At 48.7% G+C, this 26,377-nt stretch overlaps 1 protein-coding gene across 2 annotated transcripts in view; it reads right to left on the bottom strand.

Moving 5' to 3' along the window:
- SLIT3 (slit guidance ligand 3) overlaps positions 1-26,377 on the bottom strand; it is a 517,570-nt gene that overhangs the window by 442,418 nt on the left and 48,775 nt on the right. The window contains exons 2-3 of one of the 2 annotated variants that reach the window (XM_055125249.1): positions 19,744-19,815; positions 10,862-10,933 (exon numbers count right to left, since the gene is read on the bottom strand). In XM_055125249.1, the coding sequence (XP_054981224.1) occupies positions 10,862-10,933; positions 19,744-19,815 (144 nt within the window). Of the gene's footprint in view, positions 1-10,861; positions 10,934-11,090; positions 11,108-19,743; positions 19,816-26,377 lie in introns of those variants that run through there. The other variant, XM_055125250.1, reaches the window with a different exon arrangement.

Here is a 26,377-nt window from a genome sequence, read left to right as displayed (position 1 = left end):
CTATGGCTCTAGTCCCTCCCCTCACAGACGGGGAGAAAATATTTGTGTACCATTCATCCAACAAAGAGTTAATACCCAAGATACATCAGGCACTGGTAAAGTTTACTGTCACTGTCACTGTCATCCCGTTGCTCATCGATTTGTTCGAGTGGGCAGCAGTAACGTCTCTCATTGAGAGACTTATTGTTACTATTTTTGGCATATCCAATATGCACAGGGAGCTTACCAGGCTCTGCCGTGCGGGCTCCATACTCTCAGTAGCTTGCTGGGCTCTCTGAGAGGGGCGGAGGAATCGAACCCGGGTTGGCCGTGTGAAAGGCGAAAGCCCAAGCGCTGTGCTATCGCTCCAGCCCGGTAAAGTTTAACAACACAAAAATTCCGAACAACCCCATCACAAAAATGGGAAGAAAAGATGAACAGACACTTCCTTAAGGAAGACATACAGGTGGTACAGAGTGTATGGAAAGATACCCTCTTATCACTTAGCATAAGGGAAATGCAAGCCAGAACAACAAAGAGATATCATCTCGACCAGCGGGATTGGCACACTTAAGAAGAAATGCAGGGGCTGGAGTGATAGGACAGTGTTAGGACGCCTGCCTTATATGCAGCTGACCGGGCTCAATCCCTGGCACCCCTTATGGTCCCCTGAGGGCCACCAGGGGTGATCCCCGAGCAAAGATCTCGGAGTAAGCCCTGCGCACCACCAGGTATGGCCCCAAGACAGAAGCTGTCACTGTCACTGTCATCCCGTTGCCCATCGATTTGCTCGAGCGGGCATCAGTAACGTCTCCATGGTGAGACTTGTTATTACTGTTTTTGGCATATGGAATACACCACGGGGAGCTTGCCAGGGTCTGCCGTGTGGGCGGGATACTCTCAGTAGCTTGCCGGCCTCTCCGAGAGGGGCAGAGGAATCAAACTCGGGTTGGCCTCGTGAAAGGTGAACGCCCAACCGCTGTGCTATTGCTCCAGCCCAAGACAGAAGCAAATAGACAAAAATAATACAGGCACAGACATGAGGTCAAAGTAACTAGGACGTTGACTGGTTCATCCTCTTTGGAAAACAGACACTTCCCCCCAAAATAAGAATTGAGTTTGCATACAACCCAGTGAGTTCACTTCTTGGCATCCACTCCAAGGGCCCCCAAACACTGTCTTTAAGAAGAATCTCACGTCTCCGTTCACTGGATCCAAAGATCTGGAAACAACTCAAGGACACAAGAACAGATGACTGGAAAAAGACGTGGTGGAATACGATTCAGTTATGAGAAAAGATAGAACCATGCGACCTTCTGCTACCTTGATTGGAACCAAGTATGATGGAACCTCCCTGATGGAGGACAGTGTTATCCTGAGGAAAGTCAGCCAGAAAAAAAGTCAGCCAGAAAGACAGGGGAAAATGCAGAATAATCTTTCTCACATGTGGATATTAAAAAAAAAAACCAAAAAAACGAGCCAGGGAATAGCAAATGGCCAGAGCTAACCACCCGAGGGTTGGTCGACAGATGTAGGCAGAGACGCTGGGACACTCGGGGAGGGAACACTGACACTGGTGGTGGGCCTTAGGGTGGAAGCCCCAAAGCCTGAAGCTCTGTCATTAACAGTATTGGAAATCACGGTGCCTCGATAGAAAACTGAAAAGAAAAACCATATTTCAAATATACAGAACAAGCCTTATTCTAAGCAGTCACATGCCAACCACTTTGGTGGAACGAAAATGTTCTCTTAAAACAATTTTGAAATGTTTGTTTTCCTGGCCCAACTATTTTAATTTTATTTGGGGGTGGGGTGGGATGGGGGCCACATCTGGAGGTGCCCAGAGACCATTTGTTGGCATTGAACGACGCCTGGCCCAACCCCTCTGGGCACTGCTCAGGCCCCCCTACCAGCAAAAATAACAACAAAACTATGCTAGAATCTGATGTAAGGATCTCCACGCCCCCCTGAAGTACAGAAAAAATAATAGGCTAAGTTTTAGTTTCAAAGTTTTAAGGCCTATTTTTCTAAACACTGGTTATGTTTTCAATATACTTCTGCAAATCAGTTTTTTATTTCAGGAAAATTTCAATAATACTGTTCTTTCTCTCTCTTTTTGTTTGTTTGTTTATTTTTGGCACCACACCTGGCTGTGCTAGGGATCACAACTGGCAGGGCTAATGCAACAACCTTAGAACAGGCGGTGCTCCCCCATCTGGCAATATGGGGGTGGTCTGGATAGCAGGGATAGTTTGTCAGGTAGTTTTGTTGTTTGTGTTGTCTGTGTGTCTTTGGCTTTGCTACTCTGGTTGCTAGCATGGAAGATTTTTCACATATTAAACCAACCTTGCCTTCTTCAAAAGAGCTCGTCTTGGTTGTGACAGATCGCTTCTCCTGTGGTTTTTTTTCCCCTCCGGCTCAGATTTTGTCAGGATGTTTGTTATATGTAGTAACCAACATATTCATTAAATATGTTGGTTACTACTGTTTTCCTTGGATGACTTTAATGGTCTCTTTATAAAGGTTATAGTACTCAAGAGACAAATATATATTATAATTTTAATATATAAATGTATTATATTTAATTTATTAATATCAATGTTTATAGAAATATATTTGTATATAAATATATAATATAAATATATATATGACTGTAAGTTAAATTGGTAATATTTGTTGCTGAAAACTTGGTAGAATTCAGTGGTGGAGACATCTGAGTCTCAACTGTACTTAGAGGAATGTTTTGATTAAAAATTCTCTTCCACAGGGGCTGGAGAGATAGCACAGCGGGTAGGGCGTTTGCCTTGCACGTGGCCGACCCGGGTTCAAATCCCAGCATCCCATATGGTCCCCTGAGCACAGCCAGGGGTAATTCCTGAGTGCAGAGCCAGGAGTAACCCCTGTGCATCGCCAGGTGTGACCCAAAAAGCCAAAAAAAAAAAATTCTCTTCCACAGAACAAAGAATATGCAAACTCTATGTCTTCTTGGTTGGGGTTTCAATTCCATTTGATCAGTAGAATCACCATAAGTTGTTTATAGTTTGCTTTCATTGTCATTCTATATTTATAGGCTCCAGTGATGTGTCACATTTTTATTGCTGGGCACTATTCAGGAGGTCCCCAAAATAAGAACAGAAACGCTATGCTAGAACTGGATTTCCTTTATATTGCAAGTGTCTAAGTGGTCGAAGGCACTTTCTTCTCTTGGAGGATTTTCCTTCCTCTCATGAAGTAGTAACAGGAAATAGGTAATCTGATCCTATTCCTTCTTTTTTCCTGAACAGTTTTTTTCTCTTTTTATAATTTTATTAATTCACTGTATCACTGTCATCTCATTGTTCACTGATTTGCTCGAGCTGGTGCCAGTAATGTCTCCATTCGTCCTAGCTCTGAGATTTTAGCAGCCTCTCTTTAACTCGTCCTTCCCAACGGTGACGAACTGGAGGCTCTTTCAGGGTCAGGGGAATAGACCCATCATTGTTACTGGTTTTGGCATATCGAATATGCCACAGGGAGCTTGCCAGGCTCTGCAGTGCGGGCAGGATACTCTCAGTAGCTTGCCGGGTTCTCCGAGGGAGAACTAGACAATAAGAGGTCTCGAGGCTGCTAATGCGGCTGCATGCTTCTGGGAGCTTTGTTTTATAGTCTCTGGATCTTGGCCATTGATGGAATTACACGACACCCGGGGCAGTTTCTGGGTGTGACTGCCAAGCTACTGCAAAATGGGGGATCTGGGTGGAGGAGGCCCAGTCCCTATCCAAGCAGCCTTGAAGATCTCGGCCCCAAGTCCCGCACACCTGGGTTCCTCTGCCAGTTCCTTCATACATGAGGCTCATCCGAGCGTGTGGAGAGTGGCCTTGAGCATGGCTGTGACTTGGTTCCGGAGCTCTTTATTAATTAGATAATGAAATTTTGCATTTTTTAGAGTTCATTATAGATTTCTATTTCATAGACCTCTGTTCTTAATGTTTTCTTCCTTTCTTTCTACAATTCTTAAGAGAGATGCTTTAATCAAGACTTTAGCATCATTTCTTTTTAAAAAATATACACCCTGCATAAAATCTAAAAATGAATTAATAGAACTAAAAACCTATACAGCTTCCTTAGAGCATGGCTTTGGCTGACACCCACACATATGTTGTGGTATATTCTGTATCACTAACAGACAGAAAAAGCTATCACCCAGTTTCCATTGTGATAAGAGGTAGGGTAGGAGGAGGCGGTGATAATTTAGAAGTATGTTACTCCATTTCCAAATACTTAAAAAATTTCTTCCTTTTTTTTCTGAAAAAGAAAAACTGACTTCTTTTACGTTTTGGCTGTGGTTGTAGAAGAAACTCCCAATGATGTCAATCTTTTATTACTTGTTGAGACCTTTCTAGACTAGTTTTGATTAAAAGCATCACGTGCATTTCAGAAGAATGTTTGTTTTGAAGTTGTTTTCAGTGTTCTCTATATATCAGTTAGGTCAGGTTTGAAGCTTTATCATTAAAATACTCCACATTGTTGCGAATAATTGGGTGCATTGGTTCTATCTATTATAAGGATAGTATCTTAACTATGATTTTTACTTGTTTATTCTTTTACTTCTGTCAATATTTGTTGAATGTATTTTTAGGCTATGTATTTTTAGATACTTCCAAACATTCATGTGATGTTTTCTCCTTGTACAGCTATTTATCAATAAGAAAATGTCTTTCATCTCCAAAATAATATATTCACACTTGATATAATATAAATAGAGCCACATAGACCAGACCTTCTTTATCTCAGTCTATTCAGAGTTTAATTTTCTATCCTACTTCCAACTTTTCTCTGGTCTAATGTTTTTCTTCTATAGGAAGCAGATAGTTGTTTTTTGTTCTTTTACCCACTTGGGCAAATTCTGTCTTTTAATTGGAATATTAGTCCTTTCCATACAAAATCACTGTATTTGTGTTTAAGTGCATAATCTCATGATTTGATTTATTTTGTGCCACGTGTTCTGTGCTCACCTTTATTTTCTTTTATTTCTTTATGTGAATAATAACATATTTGCACATTATTCTTTCTCTTCCCTCTATCTGTTTCTTCCTCTACTAGGTTTATTATATATTTTAAACCTTGTCCATTTTCTTTGAGGCTAACCTATGGACTGCAAAACTCATTCTTGATTCAACAAGGGACCACATATTAGTGCTATTTTCACTTTCTGGATGATTAAAAGGTCTAACAATAATTTAATTACATTGATTTCCCCCCACTTTGCTATTTTTCTCCTATGTTTCTTAAAAACTAGAAGAGTCAACTGCCCCTCCTTCAGGACACTGACTTTTGCAGAAATTGTTTCCTCTTTGTTTCAATTAACTTTTTCCTCTTTTTTTATTTTTTTTGCCTTTTGGGTCACACCTGGCGATGCACAGGGGTTACTACTGGCTCTGCACTCAGGAATTACTCCTGGCGGTGCCCAGGGGACCATATGGGATGCTGGGAATTGAACCCACATCAGCCGTGTGCAAGGCAAACGCCCTAACCGTTGTACTATCGCTCTAGCCCCTAACTTTTTCCTCTATCCTCTCTACTTCCTGAGATCTTCAGAGTCTCAAGAGCTAAAGCAGATTTAGGGTTAACAATACTTCACAGACTTATAAAACTTTTCATAAGTTTTGTGTTTTTCTCATTAGAAACTCGGTGTGTCTGAGAGAGAGAGAGAGAGAGAGAGAGAGAGAGAGAGAGAGAGAGAGAGAGAGAGAGAGAGAGAGAGAGTGTGTGTGTGTGTGTGGTGTTGGGATCAAACCCAAGGTCTTACATATACAAGATGAGCACTCTGCCTGAGCTAAATCCTGGTCCCAGCATGATCTTTTAGCTTTCAAATGCTGTTTGAAGGATTGAAGGATAGAGCATGCAGTATGCTCCCCCCTAAAAAGACTGAAAATAATATAGCATATATTGTTTCTAGAATGCTCTTTGGCACATTATGGTAAGCAGCCGCGTTTCTCAGCCTCTGCACTGTTCACATGCTGAGCAGATAATTCCTTGTTTAGGAACTACGCTGTGCAAGTGTTGGATGTTTAGCAGCATCTTTTGCTACTACCCGTTACATGCCAATGGCATCCTCCAGCTGCACAATGGAAACGTCTCTGAGTGTTCTCAGGGGTGGGGGGGGAGCTTGGTCTCCATGTAGAACAATGCTATAGACCAAGACCCTCAAATATTTGGTAAAATTCCATAGGCACTTACTATTATGACTACACAAGATTTTGAGATTTACAGCTAAAGGCAGAAGGCCGTTGTTGACTTCAACCTACACAGAGCTTGGGGGAAACACAAAAAGGAAAATAAAGAATTTTAAACTGGAGCGACAGTACAGCAGGTAGGGCGTTTGCCTTGTACACGGCTGACCCAGGTTTGATTTCTCTGTCCCTCTCGGAGAGCCTGGCAAGCTACGGAGAGTATCCCACCCGCACGGCAGAGCCTGGCAAGCTCCCTGTGGCATATCATATTTGATACGCTGAAAACAGTAGCAGCAAGTCTCACCATGGAGACGTTACTGGTGCCCACTCGAGCAAATCAATGAACAACGGGACAACAGTGCTCCAGTGCTCCAGGGAATAAGGAGATGGTTCAAGTGGTAGAGATTATGCCTGCTACGTGCAAGGTTCTGACTTAAATCCCCAGTGACTCCACCCCCCCAGCACTTCTGGGTGTGTCCTGTATACACACACACACACACACACACACACACACACACACACACACACGTCGGCTAACCTGCAGGCAGATTCAGGGACTGACCAGACCCTCAGTCCACCTGTTCACCCGACTTCCGGGCACAAACTCCCCTACTTCCCAGCCCTCTCTGAACTTCGCTGCTCGGGACTGCAAGAGCCTAACGCAAGGGATGCTTCTAGATCCTTTACATGACCAGCTCCTGTGCTGTTCCTCCGCTCCCCTCCCCTTCTGCTGGCCTGCTGCAGATACACACTGACTGGGTGGAGGGACCGCTGTGGAGAAAAGGGAAGGGAAACGGAGCCCTGTCTGCCAAGGCTCTCCCTCGAGAAAGGGACATAAACACTGAAGTGTCGTGGGTGTGGCACAAATGAGACTTCCTTTTTTTTCCTTTCTTTTTGGGTCACACCCGGTGATGCTCAGGGGTTACTCCTGGCTCTGCACTCAGGAATGACTCCTGGCGGTGCTCAGGGGACCCTATGGGATGCTGGGAATTGAACCTGGGTCGGCCGCGTGCAAGGCAAACGCCCTCCCCACTGTGCTATCGCTCCAGGCCCTCCTTTTTTTTAAAAAAAATTTAAATATTTTTCTTTTTGGGTCACACCCAGCGATGCTTAGGGGTGACTCCTGGCTCTGCACTCAGGAATGACTCCTGGAGGTGCTCCTGGTGGATGGGTGCTATGGGATGCTGGGAATCTCACCTAGGTCGGCCACATGCCAGGCACACATCCTCCCTGCTGTGCTGTCGAGAAGCCGAATTCCAAGGTGTGGGGGCGCTGAGGGTGGATCAGGCACGACAACCAGCACCAACCTTCCCCAGCCTCAGAGGCATTGGCCAGGGAGGGAGGGGCCTGCCAGTCCCTGAGGCAAGCAGGGGACCCGGGCTGTGCTCACCAAGCCCCGGAAAGGTGCCTTGGCCAGAGTGTTTCCCGGCCTGCCCTGGAGTTATAAGGGTCCGGGAAGGGCCCGTCGGCAGGGCCACGGCTGCAAGGCACTTGAAGTCCCTCGGCACAGACGGGGGAGGCACGTGGAGCTTCCTGTCATGGCTTCCCCCCATCCCGACAATTCCCGAGGTGTCGCCCCTCGGGGGCTCTGATTCTTCACCTGCAACGTGAGGGTCATGACATCTCCCAGGATCACGGTGTGTGTGTGTGGGGGGGGGGGGGTCACGTGACAGAGAAAACATTGGCAGAATTGCTAGCAGGCCCAAGTCACTCAATTAGTTCCCTCCCGACAACCATGAAATTAATAAACTGGGGGTGCATTTGCCCTTCTCATCAGAACACGGAGCAAGAGACCGTCTAACCCACGTAGACGCCATTTCAGACAGAGAACCATGTCTGACACTTCTCTCCCCTCCCCCCCACCCCGGCAACACATCTTGGTTCTAAATAAGGGGCAGAATTTAAGTTTTAAGAAACTTGAAAGTGTACACAGAGGCGAAATTCATTATTTTTAGAGTGATTTTTTTTTCCTTAGAAGAAAGAAAAGTCACATTTTCGAATCCCTACAGTAGAAAAGATGCTGACCTTTGACCCAGAAAGCCTAATCAAGGAACCCGTTCCCCCATCAACACGGGAATGAATCCTCTCCTAAGACCCCAGATAGAATGATTCCACTGAGGGGGAAAAAATGAGAGACCTCAAAGCTCCAAGTGGTCTCCCAGTTCCTCTGGGAGCCTGGCTGTCACGCCCAGGAACCTCCTGTAAGTGCCATGTAAGCTCGTTCATGGCCATGATCCAAACACTCACAAATAAATCTCGGAAGAGAGCCACAAGCTGCAGAGATGCCTCCAGACCCCAAAGTCACCATCCAGTTAAAAATTCAACTCCAGCTGTATAGTCCTATTTAAAATTTTAGAATTCCTGGAGCATGCGGCCGTGAATGCAACATCTCATACTCTACGCCACTGACGTACCAAGAGTAGCACAGCACGTTTGATGGGGTGTAAGGTTAAGAAGGCAACTAATCTTGATCAAAATATGTATACAGAAGCACACAAGGCTCAACCTGTAATAATACGCTGGTAATCTCTTATACAAGGGCTTAATTGGCTCTAGGGTGAGATACAACAATCTTCATACACTTTCCTCTAAGGCTACTTTTTTTGGATCATTTTTAGTGGATTATTCATAACAAGCCATACAAAATAAATTATTTAGATCCTGCTTTGGGGGCAGGCTTTGTGGGTGGTGGGAAAATTCAAAATAATGGCGGTGGGAAGGTGTAAGGTTGGTGGTGGGATTGGTGTTGGGATACTGAATGCAATAAATTATTGTGAGGGCTGGAGCAATAGTACAGCGGGGAGGGCATTTGCCTTGCACGCAGCCAATCCGGGTTTGATTCCCAGCATTCCATAGGGTCCCCTGAGCACTGCCAGGAGTCATTCCTGAGTGCAGAGCCAGGAATAAGCACTGTGCGCTGGGTGGCACCCAAAAAGCACTGTAGCACTGTCATCCCATTGTTCATCGATTTACTCGAGTGAGCACGAGGAGCATCTCCATTGTGAGACTTGTTACTGTTTTTGGCATATTCAATACGCCAGGCTATGCCGTGCGGGCGGGATACTCTCGGTAGCTTGCCGGGCTCTCTGAGAGGGATGGAGGAATCGAACCCGGGCCGGCCGCGTGCGAGACAAACGCCCTACCCGCTGTGCTATCGCTCCAGCCCGACCCAAGAAAGCAAAAATAAATAAATCAACTATGGTGAACAGCTTCATGAAAATAGAATTTAAAACAGAGAAAGCTCCAAGCGGGCGACACAGCGCCCTCCGCCTTGCCCAATCCCGTTCCTGCGGGTGAGATCTGGCAACGGGGGTATGAAGTCGAGTGCCCCCCTCTAGGGGAGCTGGCGGGGGAGAGGGCGGCTGCACGCTGGTGGGGGGGGGGCGCCCAGAGCGTGGAGGGAGCTCGGGAGAGCCGCCCACCAGCGTGACTAAGTACCCCGGGACCAACCCCGCCCGGCGGGCAGAGAGCACAGATCCAGGTGTTAGGAGGGGCCAGCTGCGACTGAGCCAGAGACCGGGGAGTGGGGTGGGGGGGGGCTGCCCACTCTCACCCACCTGAGCGGCCCGAGCACCATCCGCCCAAGCCTGCTTACCCGCGGCACACACAGAGGCGCCCCCCGGCTCCGGCCCCACGCCCTGCCCTGCGCCTCTGCCGCCGCCGAGCCCAGCTGCCGTGGCCTATTTTTAAACCGTGGATTCTCTCGTGGAAACGGGGAGGCCGGGGAGGCGCTCCGAGGAGGGGCGGCACGGCATGGCCTCACCCCCTCGCTGTCCTCCCGCTCCCGGAAGAAGGAGGGGCGGCGAGGGGGCTCCAGACAAGGGGGCCGGAGCTGGGTGGGGGGTGGTGGTATGGGGGGGGGGGAGCCCGCCAGCACGCAGAGGGGTACCGGGAGATGGAGCTGGTTTTCCATGACTGGAGTAAGGGTGGTTTCAGCAAGAAGCAGCTCCCCATCCGCCCCCCCAACCGCCACAGACACACAGAGACAGAGATAGAGACAGAGAGATGGAGAGACAGAGAGAGACAGAAAGACAAAAACAGAGAGACAGAGAGACAGACAAAGAGACAGAGAGATGGAGAGACAGAGAGAAAGAAAGAGAGACAAAGAAAAAGACAGAGAGACAGAAAGAGAGACAGAGAAAGAGACAGAGAGACAGAGAGAGACAGAGAGACAGAGAAAGAGACAGAGACAGAGAGAGACAGAAAGAAAGACAAAGACAGAGACAGAGAGACAGAGAAAGAGACAGAGAGAGACAGAGAGAAAGACAAAGACAGAGAGACAGAGAAAGAGAGACAGAGACAGAGAGACAGAGAGAGACAGAGAGAGACAGAGAGACAGACAGAGACAGACAGAGACAGAGAGACAGACAGAGACAGACAGAGACAGAGAGCGCGCTCTCAAGGCTGGGAAGAAGAAAAACAAACCCCAGTTCTTGCAGCTCTGGGGGGTGGAAAAAAAAGAGTTTCCGTGGATCTCCATGTCTCTTTAACATGCATCTCATGTGCTGTAATAGCAAACATTTTCTTGAACATTGGAAACTCTCTTTTAGCAAGGTCACGAGGAGGCCACTTTATTAAAAAAAAAAAAAAAGAAAGAAAGTAAGAAAGAAAGAAATTTTTTTTCTTTTTGTAGAAAGGCCTTTCAAGAAAGGAGGCCGGGCTGTACTCACAGTCGCTCCAGCTGCTTCAGATCCTGGAAGGCGCCTCTCTCGATGACGCTGACCTGGTTGTCTTCCAGATGCCTAGAATCAGAGAAGCAGCAGGGGTCAGGGTGAAGCGGGTCACCCAGCCCCTCCCGTGACCCTCCGGGCCCCCTCTAGCCCGACCAGGCTGCCGAGGGGGGGCAGGGGGTGGGGTGGGGTGGGGTGGGGTGGGATGGGGGAGGACGAGAGAACGCACATCCCAGCTCGGTGTCACGGTTACCAGGCTGGTGCCGCCTGCACACTTCTACCTGACAGATTGGTTTCCATGCCTCTATTTTAAGAATGTTCTCAGCAAATGTCCCCCCAAGCACTGCAGCATGTTGCACAGAAAAGGAAGAGGTAAAAACTGCTTTTTATATTTAAAAAAAAAAAAGGGGAAAAATTAGAAAAAAAAAAAAGAACCACACATATATTCAGCATCCATTCCCTGGGAAGCTCCCTCCTCCTCCTCCTCCTCCTCCCCCGAGGATTTAAAAATACTTCATTGAAAAGGGCGCCAGCTCTGGGTCGCCTCACAGAAGGGGTGCGGCCAGTTCCGGGCCTGCAGCCCATCAGGAGCCCCGTGGGCCCGGGACCTGGCCCCGACTCATCTGTCACGAGCCCCAGGTGGGTGATTGCCAAAACCCGCCCGCTTGGGCTGCGTGAGCATGGGTCATGCCCGTGGCATATCCTAGGACACCGGCCCACACGGAACCGTGTTTCCCCGACTGAAAAAAAAAAGGAAAAGGGGAAAAAAAAAACCCGGCAGCTTAAAATGGATTCCCTGTCTGATGGGGAAGAGAACGGACGGACGGGGCAGCCTGGCGCGTGGGTTGGCGCCGTGCCGAGGCTGACCGGGATTTAGGAGAGACGTCGGGGGGGGGGGGGTGGAAGGTGAGGCCAAGGGAGCGTCCTGGGTTCCCCTGGAGGACGTGTGGGCACCCCTGGGGCAGAAGGAGAAGTCTTATTCTAGTTACTTATTTATTCATTTAGTTTGCTTTTGTGGGTCACACCTGGCGGTGCTCAGGGGTTACTCCTGGCGGTGCTCAGGGTGGGGGGGACACCCTATATGGGATGCTGGGAATTGAACCCGGGTTTGGCCGCATGCCAGGCAAACGCCCTACCCCCGCTGTGCTATCGCTCCAGCCTCACGATGTTTTCTTTCTCAAGTTCGTTTTCCTGTCTGTTGGTTTAGGGAGTCACACCGGGCAGTGCTCGGGGAAGACGGCGGGCTTAGTACTTAGGGGTTAACCCTGGCCACGCTGGACTAGGGCAGGGGAGGCGGGGGCGTGAGAGAGAGGTTTGGGTGTGTGGGGGGGAAGCGGTGGGACTGGGCAGTGTCAAGGGCCAAACGTGGGCCTCCCGTCCTGCAAAGCATCCCTGGAGCTCTCTGTCCAGCCCCCTTCTCAAGCCCGTGTTTCCGGCTCTAACTAGCAGCCAAGTAAGAACTTCTCCTCACCGTCCTCCAAGCCCTGGTCCAGTGGTCCTCTTCTGACGAGAGGCTCCCTGGGGGGGCTGGGGAGGGAGTCAGGGCTCTGCCCGAGAAGGGCTTACCCACACAGACACACACACAGACACACACACACAGACACACACACACACACCTGATTGATGTCTGGTAGTGCACGACCCGTGGGGCACCCCCAAGTGTAGCCCCTGGCAGCCCCCGAGTACCTCTGGGACACAGAAGCATCAATCGCATCCCCGAGCCCCAGCCCCAAGCCGTCTGGCCTGCTCAGCCAATGAGCCCCGGAGTGCCCCCTCCCCCACCCCGCCCCTGCACACTGCCTGGGAAGGCAAAAAGTTACAAATAAAAAATAGTACAGGGTTGGGGGCTGGAGCGAAAGCACAGCAGGTAGGGCATTTGCCTTGCATGCGGCCGACCCGGGTTCGATCCCCGGCATCCCATAAGGTCCCCCAAGCACCGCCAGGAGTAATTCTTGAGTGCAAAGCCAGGAATAACCCCTGAGCATCGCTGGGTGTGACCCAAGAAGCAAAAAAATAAAACAGTACAGGGCTTAGTGGCACTTGCCTGGCACGTGGCTGATCCTGGTTGGATCCCTAGCGCCTTCTATGGTCCCTGGAGCCCTTCCAGGAGTGCTCCTGAGCACTCAGCCCAGCGTTAGCCCTGAGCACCACAAAGTGCCTACCCCCCCCATTAGTTCATTTCAAACATCAAAATCAAGACTACTGAACTGATCTTTTAAAAATTACAGGAGATTTCAGGCCACTGTGCATGCTGATCTTCCCAGAAAGGAATACTCATCTCAGTCAAAGTCACACGTGCAGTTTCTCTGACCTCAGAGTGACCGGGTATTTTGTTAAGTATCTTTTTTAGGGTTCCATTATATTTACTTTTCTTTTTTGCTGCAAACAATTAAGTAAAAAACATTACACATTACACACACACACACACACACACACACGCATACACACAACAAAAGAACCTCCTTTTGAAAACTCAGTTCCCACGTTTCTAAACATCGACATTTGAGAAGAGCGAGTGTGGTTCAGGCAGGGCACCCGAGCCCCCCAGTTTTCCACGCTCCCACACAGATGAGCTCTCGGGACCCTAGAGACTACCCCTTAGTGATGCCTCAGTTAACACACATGAACGCAACGGCAGAGGAAGCCCAAAATATATTCCAAAGGAGAAACTATTTGTGCAGACCCACAGCTTGCTCCCAGGTTCCAGTTTATAATCCGTTGCCTTCTTTCTTTCTTTTTAAAAATATTTTTAGACCACCCCAACAGTGCTCAGGACTAAACTCCTGGATCTGTGCTCCTGGCAGGGCTCAGGGGACCATGGAATGCCTTGTGTGGAACCCAGATGAGGTGCAGGCAAGGAAGAGTGCCTTTCCCACCATACCATCTCTCTGATCCCCCCCTTGTCTGCTCTCTCTTAACTGATGACGTGACCCACATCTTCTAGTCACTTCTGAGACTCAGTTTCCTCATTTTTAAAAATGGTGGTGGTGATGTGTCGGGGGGGGGGGGGGATCCCAGAAGCTCTTGTGCCCATGGAAAAGTAAAGCACGTGAATGATGTGGTCCAGGATCAGGAGTACGAAGCTAAGGGGTCCCTGAAGGCTCTTTTCCTTCCCTCCTTGTCCTCTGCCACTCTGTCCCCGGCTAGCTCGTGGGCCACCAGCTGCGTGCCTTGCTAAACAGGGAGCCAGCTCAGCGCCGTGACTGCAGGCTTGCTCAGCTGTGCGCCTACTGCCAATCAATCCATCTCATTGCTTATCGCCATCATGTCCCGATCACCACAGGAACACCAGCACCACCTCACACATTCCCACTGGGCTTCCCAAGGAGCGTAACTCCAACCGCCTAGGATGCATCTCTTCATTCTATACTAATGTAGCACGACTAATTTTTCTTTCAGAAAGGGGAGTAGAGGAATGGGAAATTCTCGGACACCATCTGACGTCTGCCCAGCTCCACTTTGCTCATGTCCTGGGACCATACCCCTCCCCCCCAAACTTCCATCCGCTTCATCAAGAAAGTTATTTGACTCTCACTGCTTCATCCTGCTGGGTTCAGCCCGTGGGAGTCACTAATGATGGACAGGGAACAGGAGGAGAAGCAGGCAGGAAGATTTATTCTCAGCTCCCTCCCCTGTCACTTCAGGTGACTCTGTCCCTTTCCCCAAGGCCAGATCATTTTCTAGCTCTTGTCAGTCCTTCGTGAAGTGTCATCTCTTCCCTGCTGGGATCCTGACAGAGAAGGACCCTTCCTCTATCTATTTCCTGGCTACCCCGGAATCTAACCTTGTACATGGACCCTTAAAGACTCAATCCAAACCAATCAACCAATATAATAGTTGATGTATCGATGAATGAATGCGCTCTATTAGCCTCCCCTTCGGACTTTAAGCCGAGATGCAATTTAGGCATTTGTACTAAGGCCAACTGCTCAGACTCTCATTTTACTGGCCACAGGCAGGAAGATGTGGAATTCGGGATGGACACCCAGAAGAGCAGTTTAGAGCCTGAGTCTGCTCTGAGTTAAAGGAACACAGATTGTGTTCATTTTCAGCTCTTTTTGGGCATTGTTGTAATTTTAATTTTTTTTTTCTTAAACTGGATCAGAATTGGAGATGGTCCCATGGGGATGTGATGACGGCTTGGTGGGGTTTAATTCTTTGACTAACCCCACTTGAGACAAAGCTGGCTCCATTCTGTGGGCAGAGCACAGTTCTTGCTTCAGACCCCTAGGACAGGGAGTCTCACTCATCCCACCGGAAGAGACTCTGATTGATACCACTGGAAGAGCCTTTTCCCTCCTACCACCCAGTGCTCTGGAAAACTCTTACATCTTCTCCCTGGATGTACTTTATTTGGAGAAGAAAGTGCCTTTGGATAAGGCCACTGTTATTCACTGTCATTGTCATCCTGTTGCTAATCGATTTGTTCGAGCGGGCACCAATAATGTCTCCATTGTGAGACTTGTTGTCACTGTTTTTGGCATATCGAATACACCATGGGGAGCTTGCCAGGCTCTGCCGTGTGGGCGGGATACTCTTGGTAGCTTGCTGGGCTCTCTGAGAGGGGCGAAAGTTCCCCAAATGTCCGTTTTATCCTCTCTCCCCAATCACCTACACCATATGTATGATCATGGGCGGGAAAGCCTAGTTAGTCAAGATAATTGCAACTTTTCTAGCTTCATTGTAAACTTGAAGTAACAGACAGAGGGAATGTGCCAAGCTGTGATAAAAACTTTTTAAAAAAGATAAGTTGTCGAGGTTACTCAGCAGAAAGAGTAGACTAAGGGGAAGTACGGTTTAAATGTTTGGACAGTTCACTGGTATTAGACAGAGAGAGAATTCCAGTTCTCTATCCCGACCGATTCTCACTGAGCAAACACGGACCAGTTGGAGGGAACTGTCTTTGAGTAAGAAAGATAAGGAAATACTGTGATATTAACCAAGTTTGGCGGGGGGGGTGGTGGACAGGAGAGGGTTCTGGCCTATCAAAATATGACTGTACTAATTAACGAAAAAAGATGAACTGCAGTCAAAGGAATGTAGTCGATCATCCAGAAGACATTAATACAATCCTTGACGCTTATTTTAAACTTTCTATTTGCAGAAGGAAGATATGGAAATTGGAATTTTTATTAGTCTTTTTGATGTAATGGTAAAAAAAAAATCAAAGGGTTATTTTTGACTGCTTAGAATAGGAAGTATTAGGTGAAAATTCTAACTTTATGAAAGGAAATCTCTCACAGATGCAGCGGGGAAACGAGGCAGGGTCAAGCGACAGCTAAATGTCAGTTCTTAAAATGCCCAGAAATGGGCAGTTGACTGGTTATATCTCTGCAACAGTAAATATCCTATGGGCTGGGAGATGGTGCCAGGGGCTGGCGGGCCAGCTGGGCACACACTGGGCCCCAGAGTTACCCCCGCCGCCATATGGCCTCCTTCACACTCTGGGGATAACAATGCTACCCCCCCCCCCAGCACTGCTGGGAGTTGGAGGTTCTATAAAAATGTTTAATACCACCTTCTTAGATTTCTAAGCCAGCCGTAACACAAACAAACTGCAGTGATTATACAGAGGCCAGAAAGCATTCTGGGTTTCAGTCCTTCTCCTGCTGCTACGTGGGCTTGGGGCCGAGAAACCCACCTGGGTGTCTGTTGCCTATGGGCAGAGGTGTGAAAAATGATGCCCGTCTCTGTTGCTCGTGCTTCTGAAAGGCACCCTCTCTCTCGGGACTGTCATCATTACCACTACCTACTTTTTTTTTTTTTGCTTTTTGGGTCACACTTGGCGATGCACAGGGGTTACTCCTGGGTCTGCACTCAGGAATCACTCCTGGCGGTGCTCAGGGGACCATATGGCATGCCGGGGATCGAACCCAGGTCGGCCTCGTGCAAGGCAAACGTCCTACCCGCTGTGCTATCTCTCTGGCCCCACCACTACCTACTTTTCCACCAGAAAAGCCAAACTTATGTACTAGTCCCCACGTTGCAATGAGAACAGACGACAGACAGTGCCACAGTGCTCACTCTCGTAGTCATACTTATAAGCCTTTAACGTTTTTCACAAATGGTCCGTTCCCATTGCAACTTGGGGACTAGTATGGACAAACTCTATTTGTTACAGGTTGAATTGTCATTTCTCCACCCCACACAAAACTCTATGTTGATGTGCCACACCATTGGTCTATGGGAATGTGGCCTTGGGCAGGAGAGACAGATCAATGGGCTGAGTGCAAGATAAGCATCGTTTCCATCCCAGGAGGCCTGGGATGACCCCCAGGACCACATGGTGCCTTAAGCACCAATGGGAGCAACCCCCAAGCATGGAGCCAAGAGTAGGCCCGTAAGACCACTGTGTGCTCCCAACCTCACCCCACCCTCCAAGAGAGAAGGAAGGGGAGGGGAGGGGAGGGAAAAGGGAAAAGGGAAAAGGGAAAAGGGAGAGGTGGGGACGGAAAAGAGAAAAGGGAAGGGAAGGGAAGGGAAGGGAAGGGAAGGGAAGGGAAGGGAAGGGAAGGGAAGGGAAGGGAAGGGAAGGGAAGGGAAGGGAAGGGGAGGGGAGGGAAGGGAAGAGGAGGGGAGGGGAGGGGAGGAGAGGGGAGGAGAGGAGAGAAGGAAGGAAAGGGAGGGATAGGAAGGGGAGGGGAGGGGAGGGAAGGGAAGAGAAGCAAAGGGAAGGAAAGTGAAGGGGAGGAGAGGGGAAGGGAAGGGAGGGGAGAGGAGGGCGGGGTAGGGGAGGGAGAGAAAGGAAGGAAGGAAGGAAGGAAGGAAGGAAGGAAGGAAGGAAGGAAGGAAGGAAGGAAGGAAGGAAGGAAGGAAGGAAGGAAGGAAGGGAGGGAGGGAGGGAGGGAAGAAGGAAGGAAGGAAGGAAGGAAGGAAGGAAGGAAGGAAGGAAGGAAGGAAGGAAGGAAGGAAGGGAGGGAGGGAGGGAAGAAGGAAGAAAGGAAGGAAGGAAGGAAGGAAGGAAGGAAGGAAGGAAGGAAGGAAGGAAGGAAGGAAGGAAGGAAGGAAGGGAGAGAGGGAGGAAGGGAGGAAGGGAAGGAGGAAGGAAGGAAGGAAGGAAGGAAGGAAGGAAGGAAGGAAGGAAGGAAGGAAGGAAGGAAGGAAGGAAGGAGAGAAGGAAAGAAAGGAGGGAGGAGGAAGGAAGGAAGGAAGGTAGGAAGGAAGGAAGGAAGGAAGGAAGGAAGGAAGGAAGGAAGGAAGGAAGGAAGGAGAGAAGGAAAGAAAGGAGGGAGGGAGGAAGGAAGGAAGGAAGGAAGGAAGGAAGGAAGGAAGGAAGGAAGGAAGGAAGGAAGGAAGGAAGGAAGGAAGGGAGGGAGGGAGGGAGGGAGGGAGGAAGGAAGGAAATTTGAAGATAGGGCATTTACCTAGGTAGTCCAATTACAATGAGGTCATCAGGGTGGGCCCTACCCTAGCTCAATTCTTATAAGAAAACAGGATATGGGGGCAGACATACTTTGACAGGAAGAGGCACAGATAAAAGTCCTATGGACGCTAAGGACACAGAGATGCAAGGAAAGAGACCTGGGCCAAATCCTCCCTGAACAGCTCCTGGCAGGACCCAGCCCTGGTAAGACCTTGACTTTGGACTCTGGCTCCCAAGCCACGAGGCCTCCTAGTTCTGCTGCTCTCGAGACACCCAGAATGTGGCATTCTGTTACAGCGACCCGTGGCAACAATACGCCATTCATTCTGTATTTCACAGATGAGGCAACTGAGCTCCCCTGAGTCAGGACCCAGATGCGGCATTTCCTGTCCCTAGAACAAAACCTTTTGTCCTGTAAAGGTTCTGAGTGAGAAGGAAGGGCGTGGCCCCAGGTGGCAGGGCTTGAGCCATTCCTTCTAGTCAGGATTCATGAGTCAAGAGTCCATGACCCAACAGACACCAAGGCAGTGACCAGACGGCTCAGACTGCGTCGTGTATGAAGCCAACCATGCAGGTCAAAGGTCAACTTCGGATGATGGAAGAAGGTCCATGTGCTCATTTCTCGTACCCCTGCATCTCAGAGACCAGCTCTTGGGCAACTGCTCATCACTGACAGACGGGAACGGGTGAAAGTGTTCGGTGAACGCGGTACCAACGACGCCCACTAGTCCTGGCTGTCTCATCCCACCCACTGACGCCGGCTGACCTGAAACGTTGCTACCTGTCTGCACAGCTGTGGCTGTGCCCCCCAAGGGTTTTGCTCCTGTCTGACTCTCTCCCTCCCACCTCTGCTCCTCTCCGTGAAGCAACAAGATAAATAAACCTGGGTCCTGATAGCTCTTTGAGTGCGCACAGGCTGGAGAAGAAATTATAACCTCAATGAAAGGGAAGCGGGGTCTGTCAGCCTGACGTGGGTGGCTGTCATTCCAGAAGCTGGCCACGCTGATTTATTCACGGAGAGCCTTCTGTTCTCCCTGTCGCTGGAACTAGCTCCTTCCATCCATCTAGCCCAGCCAGCAGCCGGAGACACCGAATGAGATGCCTGTGCAAATCCGAGGATGTTAAAAAGAAAGGGGGGGGGGGCGGGTAGGGTGTTTTTTTCCTGCTGTGGAGCTGTGAACTCCTAAGGCCCAGTGGGTAGGGGGTGTGGTGTCAGGTCAGGAGTGGACTTTTTTTTTTTGTTTGTTTGTTTGTTTTGGGGTCACACCCGGCGATGCACAGGGGTTACTCCTGGCTCTTCACTCAGGAATTAGCCCTGGCGGTGCTCAGGGGACCATATGGGATGCTGGGATTAGAACCCGGGTCAGCCGTGTGCAAGGCAAACACCCTCCCCGCTGTGCTTTTGCTCCAGCCCCCCCCCCTTATTATTATTTTTTTTTTTTGGTTAGGAGTGGACTTTTTTTTATAAGGTTGAAGAGCTGAGAGCAAAGTCGACTAGAGAGTGTTGCAAACTACTTACAAGACTCGGAGGTTCTTGAGTCCAGCGAAGTCCGTCTTGGTGATCCTGGTGATGTTATTTCTGTCCAGGTCACTGCAAGGAAGAGCAAATTTGGGTCCGATTATTGCAGGTTTAAACTTAGGCTCTATTCGACCCAGGCTGGCGAGGGCTGAAGGGGCATTTCCTGTCAAAGAGAAGGCAATTCCGAAGACTGATGAACCCCTTGAGTCTGCCCTAATAACCTGATGGACATTGCATGGAATAAGCCGTCCAGTACTGGGTTCATCCATTCAACCGCCAGATTTCCACTGCCCATTCCTCGGATAACACGTTTTTTTTTTTTTTTAAACTCCCCACCCACAACTCTCATACTGTATCAGCCAACTGGAGTTGACTTCTCTTCCCAGTGCCGGGGGTGAGTGAGGAAGGAGACGCATGTTCAAGTCAGGCTTACAAGCCTCTTCATTCCTTCTGGCCATAGAGGTTGTTTCATGAATACATTCATGACTCAACTTCCCAGGAGTTCTCTCTCTTGCCTGAGCTTTCTGAGTTGCTTGGCCTTGCCAGAAGCCAACTTAGCCACTAGGAATAAAGACCCTTTCAGAGCCAGGAAACAATACACACACACACACACACACACACATACACACAATCTTTTTTCTCTTTGGTTTTTGGGCCACTCCCTGATCAATACTATGGGAACCCATACGGTGCTAGGCACAGAACCTAAGGTTCCCACATACAAAACACGGGAGAACTCAGTAGGCATTAAAGAACCATAATTGATAATCTATGAATTATGAGCAGTTATTTTTGTTGTTGCTGTTGTTGTTGTTTCGTTTTTTTGGGTCACACCCAGCGATGCACAGGGGTCACTCCTGGCTCTACACTCAGGAACCACCCCTGGCGGTGCTCAGGGGACCCTATGGGATGCTGGGAATTGAACCCGGGTCGGCTGCGTGCAAGGCAAATGCCCTCCCCGCTGTGCTATCGCTCCAGCCCCTCAGCCTTATTTTTAAAAAGAAGGTGGTACTATAGGAGTTTTGGGGACACAGGCATTACATTTACTATGTACCAAGGAAAAATGAGTAGAAGGAGTGACAGGTGATAATTATGGCACTTTTTTCTAGAAGGGACAGAATACATTTTTTAAATGGGTAGTGTTAAAACTGAGTGGGTTAGAGAGATATACAGCGGGGCAAAGCATGTGGCTTGCATGTGGCTGACCTGGGTTAGGCCTCAGCACCACAGATGATCCCCCAAACTTAGAGCCAGGAATGATCCCAGGTGTGACCCAAAAGCAAAAATATTGTAAATGGGAGACAGTGAATCTCAGTAAAATAAGTTTGTAGAGCTGAGTACAAATAGGCTTACAATGAAAAATTCAATTTTTATCCTTTTAGCATTTACTTTTTATCACTTACTCTCCTCTTGGAGAGCCCTGCAAGCTACCAAGAGTATCCCGCCCGCACGGCAGAGTCTAGCAAGCTACCCATGGCGTACTCGATGTGCCAAAAACAGTAACAATGATGGTCCTTATTCCCCTGGCCCTGAAAGAGCCCCCAAATATGCCATCGGCTACACTAGAACATGACAGGGACAAATGGAGAAGTTACTGGCACCCACTCAAGCAAATCGATGAACAATGGGATGACAGTGATAGTGATATATCTATATATTGATTTCTGGTGCTATCTTATGAGTTGATGGGATTACATGGCACTAGAGTTTCCTACCCGCATGGGAGAGCCTGGCAAGCTCCCTGCGGTGTATTCATATGCCAAAACCAGTAACAATGATGGGTCTGGTTCCCTTGACCCTGAAAGAGCCTCCAGTGCAGCACGGTTGGGAAGGATGGGTAGAGAGAGGCTTCTAAAAATCTCAAGACTAGGACGAATGGAGACGTTACTGAGAAAATCAACGATCAACGGGATGATGATGATGATGATGATGATGATGATTTTATGAGTACCTGGACACCTGGACTCAGGTGGAAAGTTAAATACTTCTGACTTTCAAGATTACATACACCATCCATTGCCGTTCCCTTTTATATTTTTAGTTAAGCCAGTTTGAGTGAGAGTTTTCATTCTTGGAAGCCAAAAGAACCTTAAGAAACTTTGGTATCTAGCTAGAAAATTGTCTGTTATTAGATAGTCGGCAAAAATCCTGAGGGTAAACACCATCTCTCATTTAACCCCAGAGCTCGACATCACAGAATATGAGCCTGGCACGTAGAAAAGGTAAATCTCATGCATCAGTTATAAGGACAGCTATGTACATTGCTACTGCCTTGATTTACAGACGTGAGCTCCTAAAAATGGCTGCAAACAGAAGATTTTGCCATGAAAAACTGAAAGCATGGTGTTACCCATGTCAGAGAGACAAAATACCATGGGTGGCAGAAATTCAGAGACAGTGAAAAATCAAACCATAAAAATGAATCTGCGAATAAGCGCACAAATATTATTTGTTCACCAAATTACCCAAGAAAAGTGCATGCCCCAAAGTTCACATGAATAAGAAATTAAAATTTCCATAACGTCTGTTGAACAATTCATTCCTATACATCAAGCCCTCTTAGGAAACTTTCATGGATTCTGCCTGGCGTGTGGAGTTTCAACAAGTATTTGTCAATTGGCTCTGCCTTCCTCCAGAACATTTAAGCCCTATTAGGCCACTTTCCCAGTGATAGATTCCCATTCAAACGTTCAATATCTCTTTGGTTTTTCTAATCAGGTACTAAAGTTCCCCTTCTGTAATTCTGCCTCAGGAAGATGAATGAATAAATGGATGATGAATTAAGTTCTCAAGTGCACGGAAGGAGAAGGGAAACAATGTTCAAATTCTAGCACTTTGTAGGAGGGGAAATCAAGGTTAAAGAAGGATTTTTTCTCCCGACATGAAAAAAAATCATACTGGGACAAAGCTCAGGTGAGCTCTTGATATCCTCGCAAGTGAGTGCCTGATGGGCTCCCGGCCTCAAGCCGTATCTCGTAGCAACCCAAGTTGTTCTGGCACTCACCCGGGATCGAGAGGGCCAATGTCGCTTTGAGAAACGGGATTTCTCAAACGCTGCAGAGTGTCGGCAATGGAAGAGGAAGAACTAGAGAGACGAAGGAGAGTTGCTGGTGTTGCTCTCTGACGCTGGCAGAGACAAGACCGTGTGCATCGTTCATAACTCCCAGGGTATTCTCGCCGTCTTACCGGGGATGGATATTTGGGGGCCTTGAGAACTGAGACTATGATAGCGCAACTAAGGGTTTAATTACGGGACACTGCACGGGATCTCGGGGGCCTGTGCTCGTGGGTGCGACACAGTATTTCCAATTAATCTGTGGAGGGGCAGGGTGCGAGCTGTGTGATGAGGCCGAGCCTCGGAGATGAGGAGCCCTCACTGTGAGTCCCTGCCTCCACCCCTTCGGTCCCTAACAACAGGGCGCCTTGGTTCTGAGACTCAGTTTCTCCCTCTTCGAAGTCAGAGTGACCGTCTTCACCTCGAGAGTGTTCAGGAAAGTCAAACGAGATGGTGATCCCATAGCACCTCTGATGCTTGACGTCTCAACCATGTGGCAATTGTTGGGATTAGCAGAATGGGATCTCTCCTGTGGGTGGTCAGGGGATCCTATCGATACTGGGGTGCAATCCGGGTCATGTGGGTGCAAGGCAAACACCATCTCATGCTCCTGCCCTCGGATGGTGGGGAGGGAGTCCTCCTTTTTCACGTTCTTGGGGCTGAAAAGCATTTGGCGGCGCCTTTTGATTTTCACATGTTTTAACACATTCAGTAGAGTCTGGGGGGTCCAGGGAGATGCAGAGCTTTTAGAGAACATAGAGTGGAGGTGGGGGGTACATCAGGGTGGGTTCACTCCTCCTGCCTCTGCACTCAGGCATCACTCCTTACAGTGCTCAAGAACCTTTTGGGATGCCGGTAATGAAACCTGAGTCAAATGCTTGCAGGACGAGCACCTCATCCACTTTACTATGTCTCCAGTGCCTTTGTACAGGAAAATTTGAATTTATCATTCATCTTACAGCCTAGTTCTCCCTCTCGGAGAAACTGGCAAGCTACCCAGAGCTTCCTGCCCACACGGGAGAGCCTGGCAAGCTCCCCGTGGCATATTTATATGCCAAATACAGTAACAATGATGGGTCTCATTCTCCTGACCCTGAAAGAGCCTCTAATGCAGCACCATTGGGATGAGTAAAGAGAGGCTGCTAAAATCTCAGGGCTAGGATGAATGGAGACGTTACTTGGCCCGCTCGAGCAAATCGAGGATAAAAAGGATGATAGTGATAGTGATAGCAGAATGGGCACACACACAAATACACACACACACACACACACACACACACACTTCCACTCTGAAACTTCTACATACCAAGATCAGCCGACCTCTGCTCCCCAACTAAGTGTCTACAGATATGTTTCCCCCAAGACTCTGTGGACGTCTTATTCCATCCTCTCCTCCCAGCAAACCCCAGGAGCTTAGGGGTACAGAGCGCGAGTCCCCAACATACTTAGCTGAAAACAGAAATGGATGAAACAGAGTTGGAAAGAGGTTGTGCGCCTTGATACTCCTGGATCTGGATTGAGATTTTTTTTTTCTGCCTTTACCTAGGTCTAGATCTGTTGGCCTGGAGCGATAGCACAGTGAGTAAGGTGTTTGCTTTGCATGAAGCTGGTCCAGGTTCGATTCCTCCATCCCTCTCGGAGAGCCCGGCAAGATACCGAGAGTATCTCACCTGCACAGCAGAGCCTGGCAAGCTCTCCATGGCATATTCGATATACCAAAAGCAGTAACAACAAGTCTCACCATGGATACATTACTGGTGCCCGCTCGAGCAAATCGATGAGCAACGGGACAACAGTGCTACAGTTAGCTAGGCCTGTAAGAAAATTAGTAAATATCCGCTTAGGATAAATTTGGAACCATCGCAGACACAATCCCACAGGGATAATCCTGGAAGAGGAAGACACTACCAGGTCGGTGGAGATGTGGTGCACAGGGAGGGCGCAGGTGTGGCCTGGTTTTAAAGTGGGGGCGGGGAGAGGGGTTGACGCATCTGCCAATCAGGCCTGGAATCTAAGGCCCTTCCCCTGTGCAGGTTTTTCTTTTTTTTTTCCTTCTTGAGTCACACCCAGTGATGCTCAGGGGTGACTCCTGGCTCCACACACAGCAATTACTCCTGGTGGTGCTTAGGGGACCACAGGGGATGTCAGGGATTGAATCCGGGTCGACCGCGTGCAAGGCAAATGCCCTCCCTGCTGTACTACGGTTCCGGCCCCAGCTGTGCAGGTTTTTGAGATCACCTAGAGGAGTAGGACTGTGGCAGAGATGATGATGTGGTACTTCTGAGGCAAGATCAAAGGGCCAATAAGTGACCGTTTGGCTCTTCAGACCACGTTAGATTTTTTTTTCAATAATGTAGGAGTACTGCTATTTATTCAGTCATTCATTAAGCTGATTAAATTGGGCATGAACTCCACATTACTTTTTTTTTATTCTATTCTGAATGTTAACTTTATTTTATTATTTTATAATTATTTCCCCCCCCCCTTCTTTTTTGATTCACCGTGAGATACAGCTACAAAGCTTTCATGTTTGAGCTTTGGTCATATACTTATCAAACACCCATCCCTTCACTCACTTCCCCAGTGCACACTTTCCACCACCAAAATCCTCAGTATTCCCCCCTCCCCCCTCCCGCTCCAACCCTTCCCCTGCTTGTGTGGCAGAGAATTTCCCCCATACTCTCTCTCTCTCTATTTTAGTTACATTCAATATTTCAGCACCAGTCTCAGCACTGCTCAAACCCGCTGAAAAGGCAATGCTAGATGATTTGTTTTGTATTGCTTGTTATGGATAGAATATAATGTCCAGGAAATTCTGTGTCATTCTCTTCTGGGAGCTTTAGTTTATAGTCTCTGGGTCTTGGCCATGGATGAGATTACATGGCACCAGGGGCAGTTTGTGGGTGTGGCTGCCAAGCTTCTGGAAAACTGGGGATCTGGGGGGGAGGAGGCCCAGTCCCGATCCAAGCAGGCTTAGAGATCTCAGTCACAGGTTCCCCCAAATCTGGGTATCTGGGTTTTCCTGCCGGTCCCTGGTGAGGTTCATCCTGTTCACATTAGATTTTGTGGCTGGGCACGCACTAGTACTGCAGCCTGGCAGCGAGGCACTTAGAGAAGATGCCTCTAAAGCCCCAAAGGGCCTTGGCTGCCCGCTGGCTATGACTCTACAGAGCACTGGGCCAGGGCACCCGGCTGAGACGCTCTCTAACTTCTGCCTCTGAGACAGGGAGTGGAAATACTCAACAGAGCGGTGCTGTGTCTTGAGCCAGAATTCGGGAGTTATTCCTTTCACAACTCGAGACAGGGGAGAGAACAGCAATCTACCTGGGGAAGACTGAATTTACCAAATTTACTATTTAACGTTGGGATTCTACTCAGATGCCCCATGGCATGCCCTTTGGGGGGTTTGCTTGCCACACCCCCCTCCCACCCCATCCGCCAATTCACTGAACCCCGTAGCAGAATCTGGAAACCGTTTCCCATAGACAGAAAGCGCACTACGGTGAAATATCACCTAACTACCTTCGCAGGGAGAAGTCTGACCATGCGCCATGGACAGATACAATATACGCTACCTTC

Source organism: Sorex araneus, chromosome 2 (assembly GCF_027595985.1).
Source record: "Sorex araneus isolate mSorAra2 chromosome 2, mSorAra2.pri, whole genome shotgun sequence".
NCBI lineage: Eukaryota > Metazoa > Chordata > Mammalia > Eulipotyphla > Soricidae > Sorex > Sorex araneus.
Note: the sequence above shows the minus strand (reverse complement) of the source record. Positions and strands in the feature narration are given on the sequence as shown.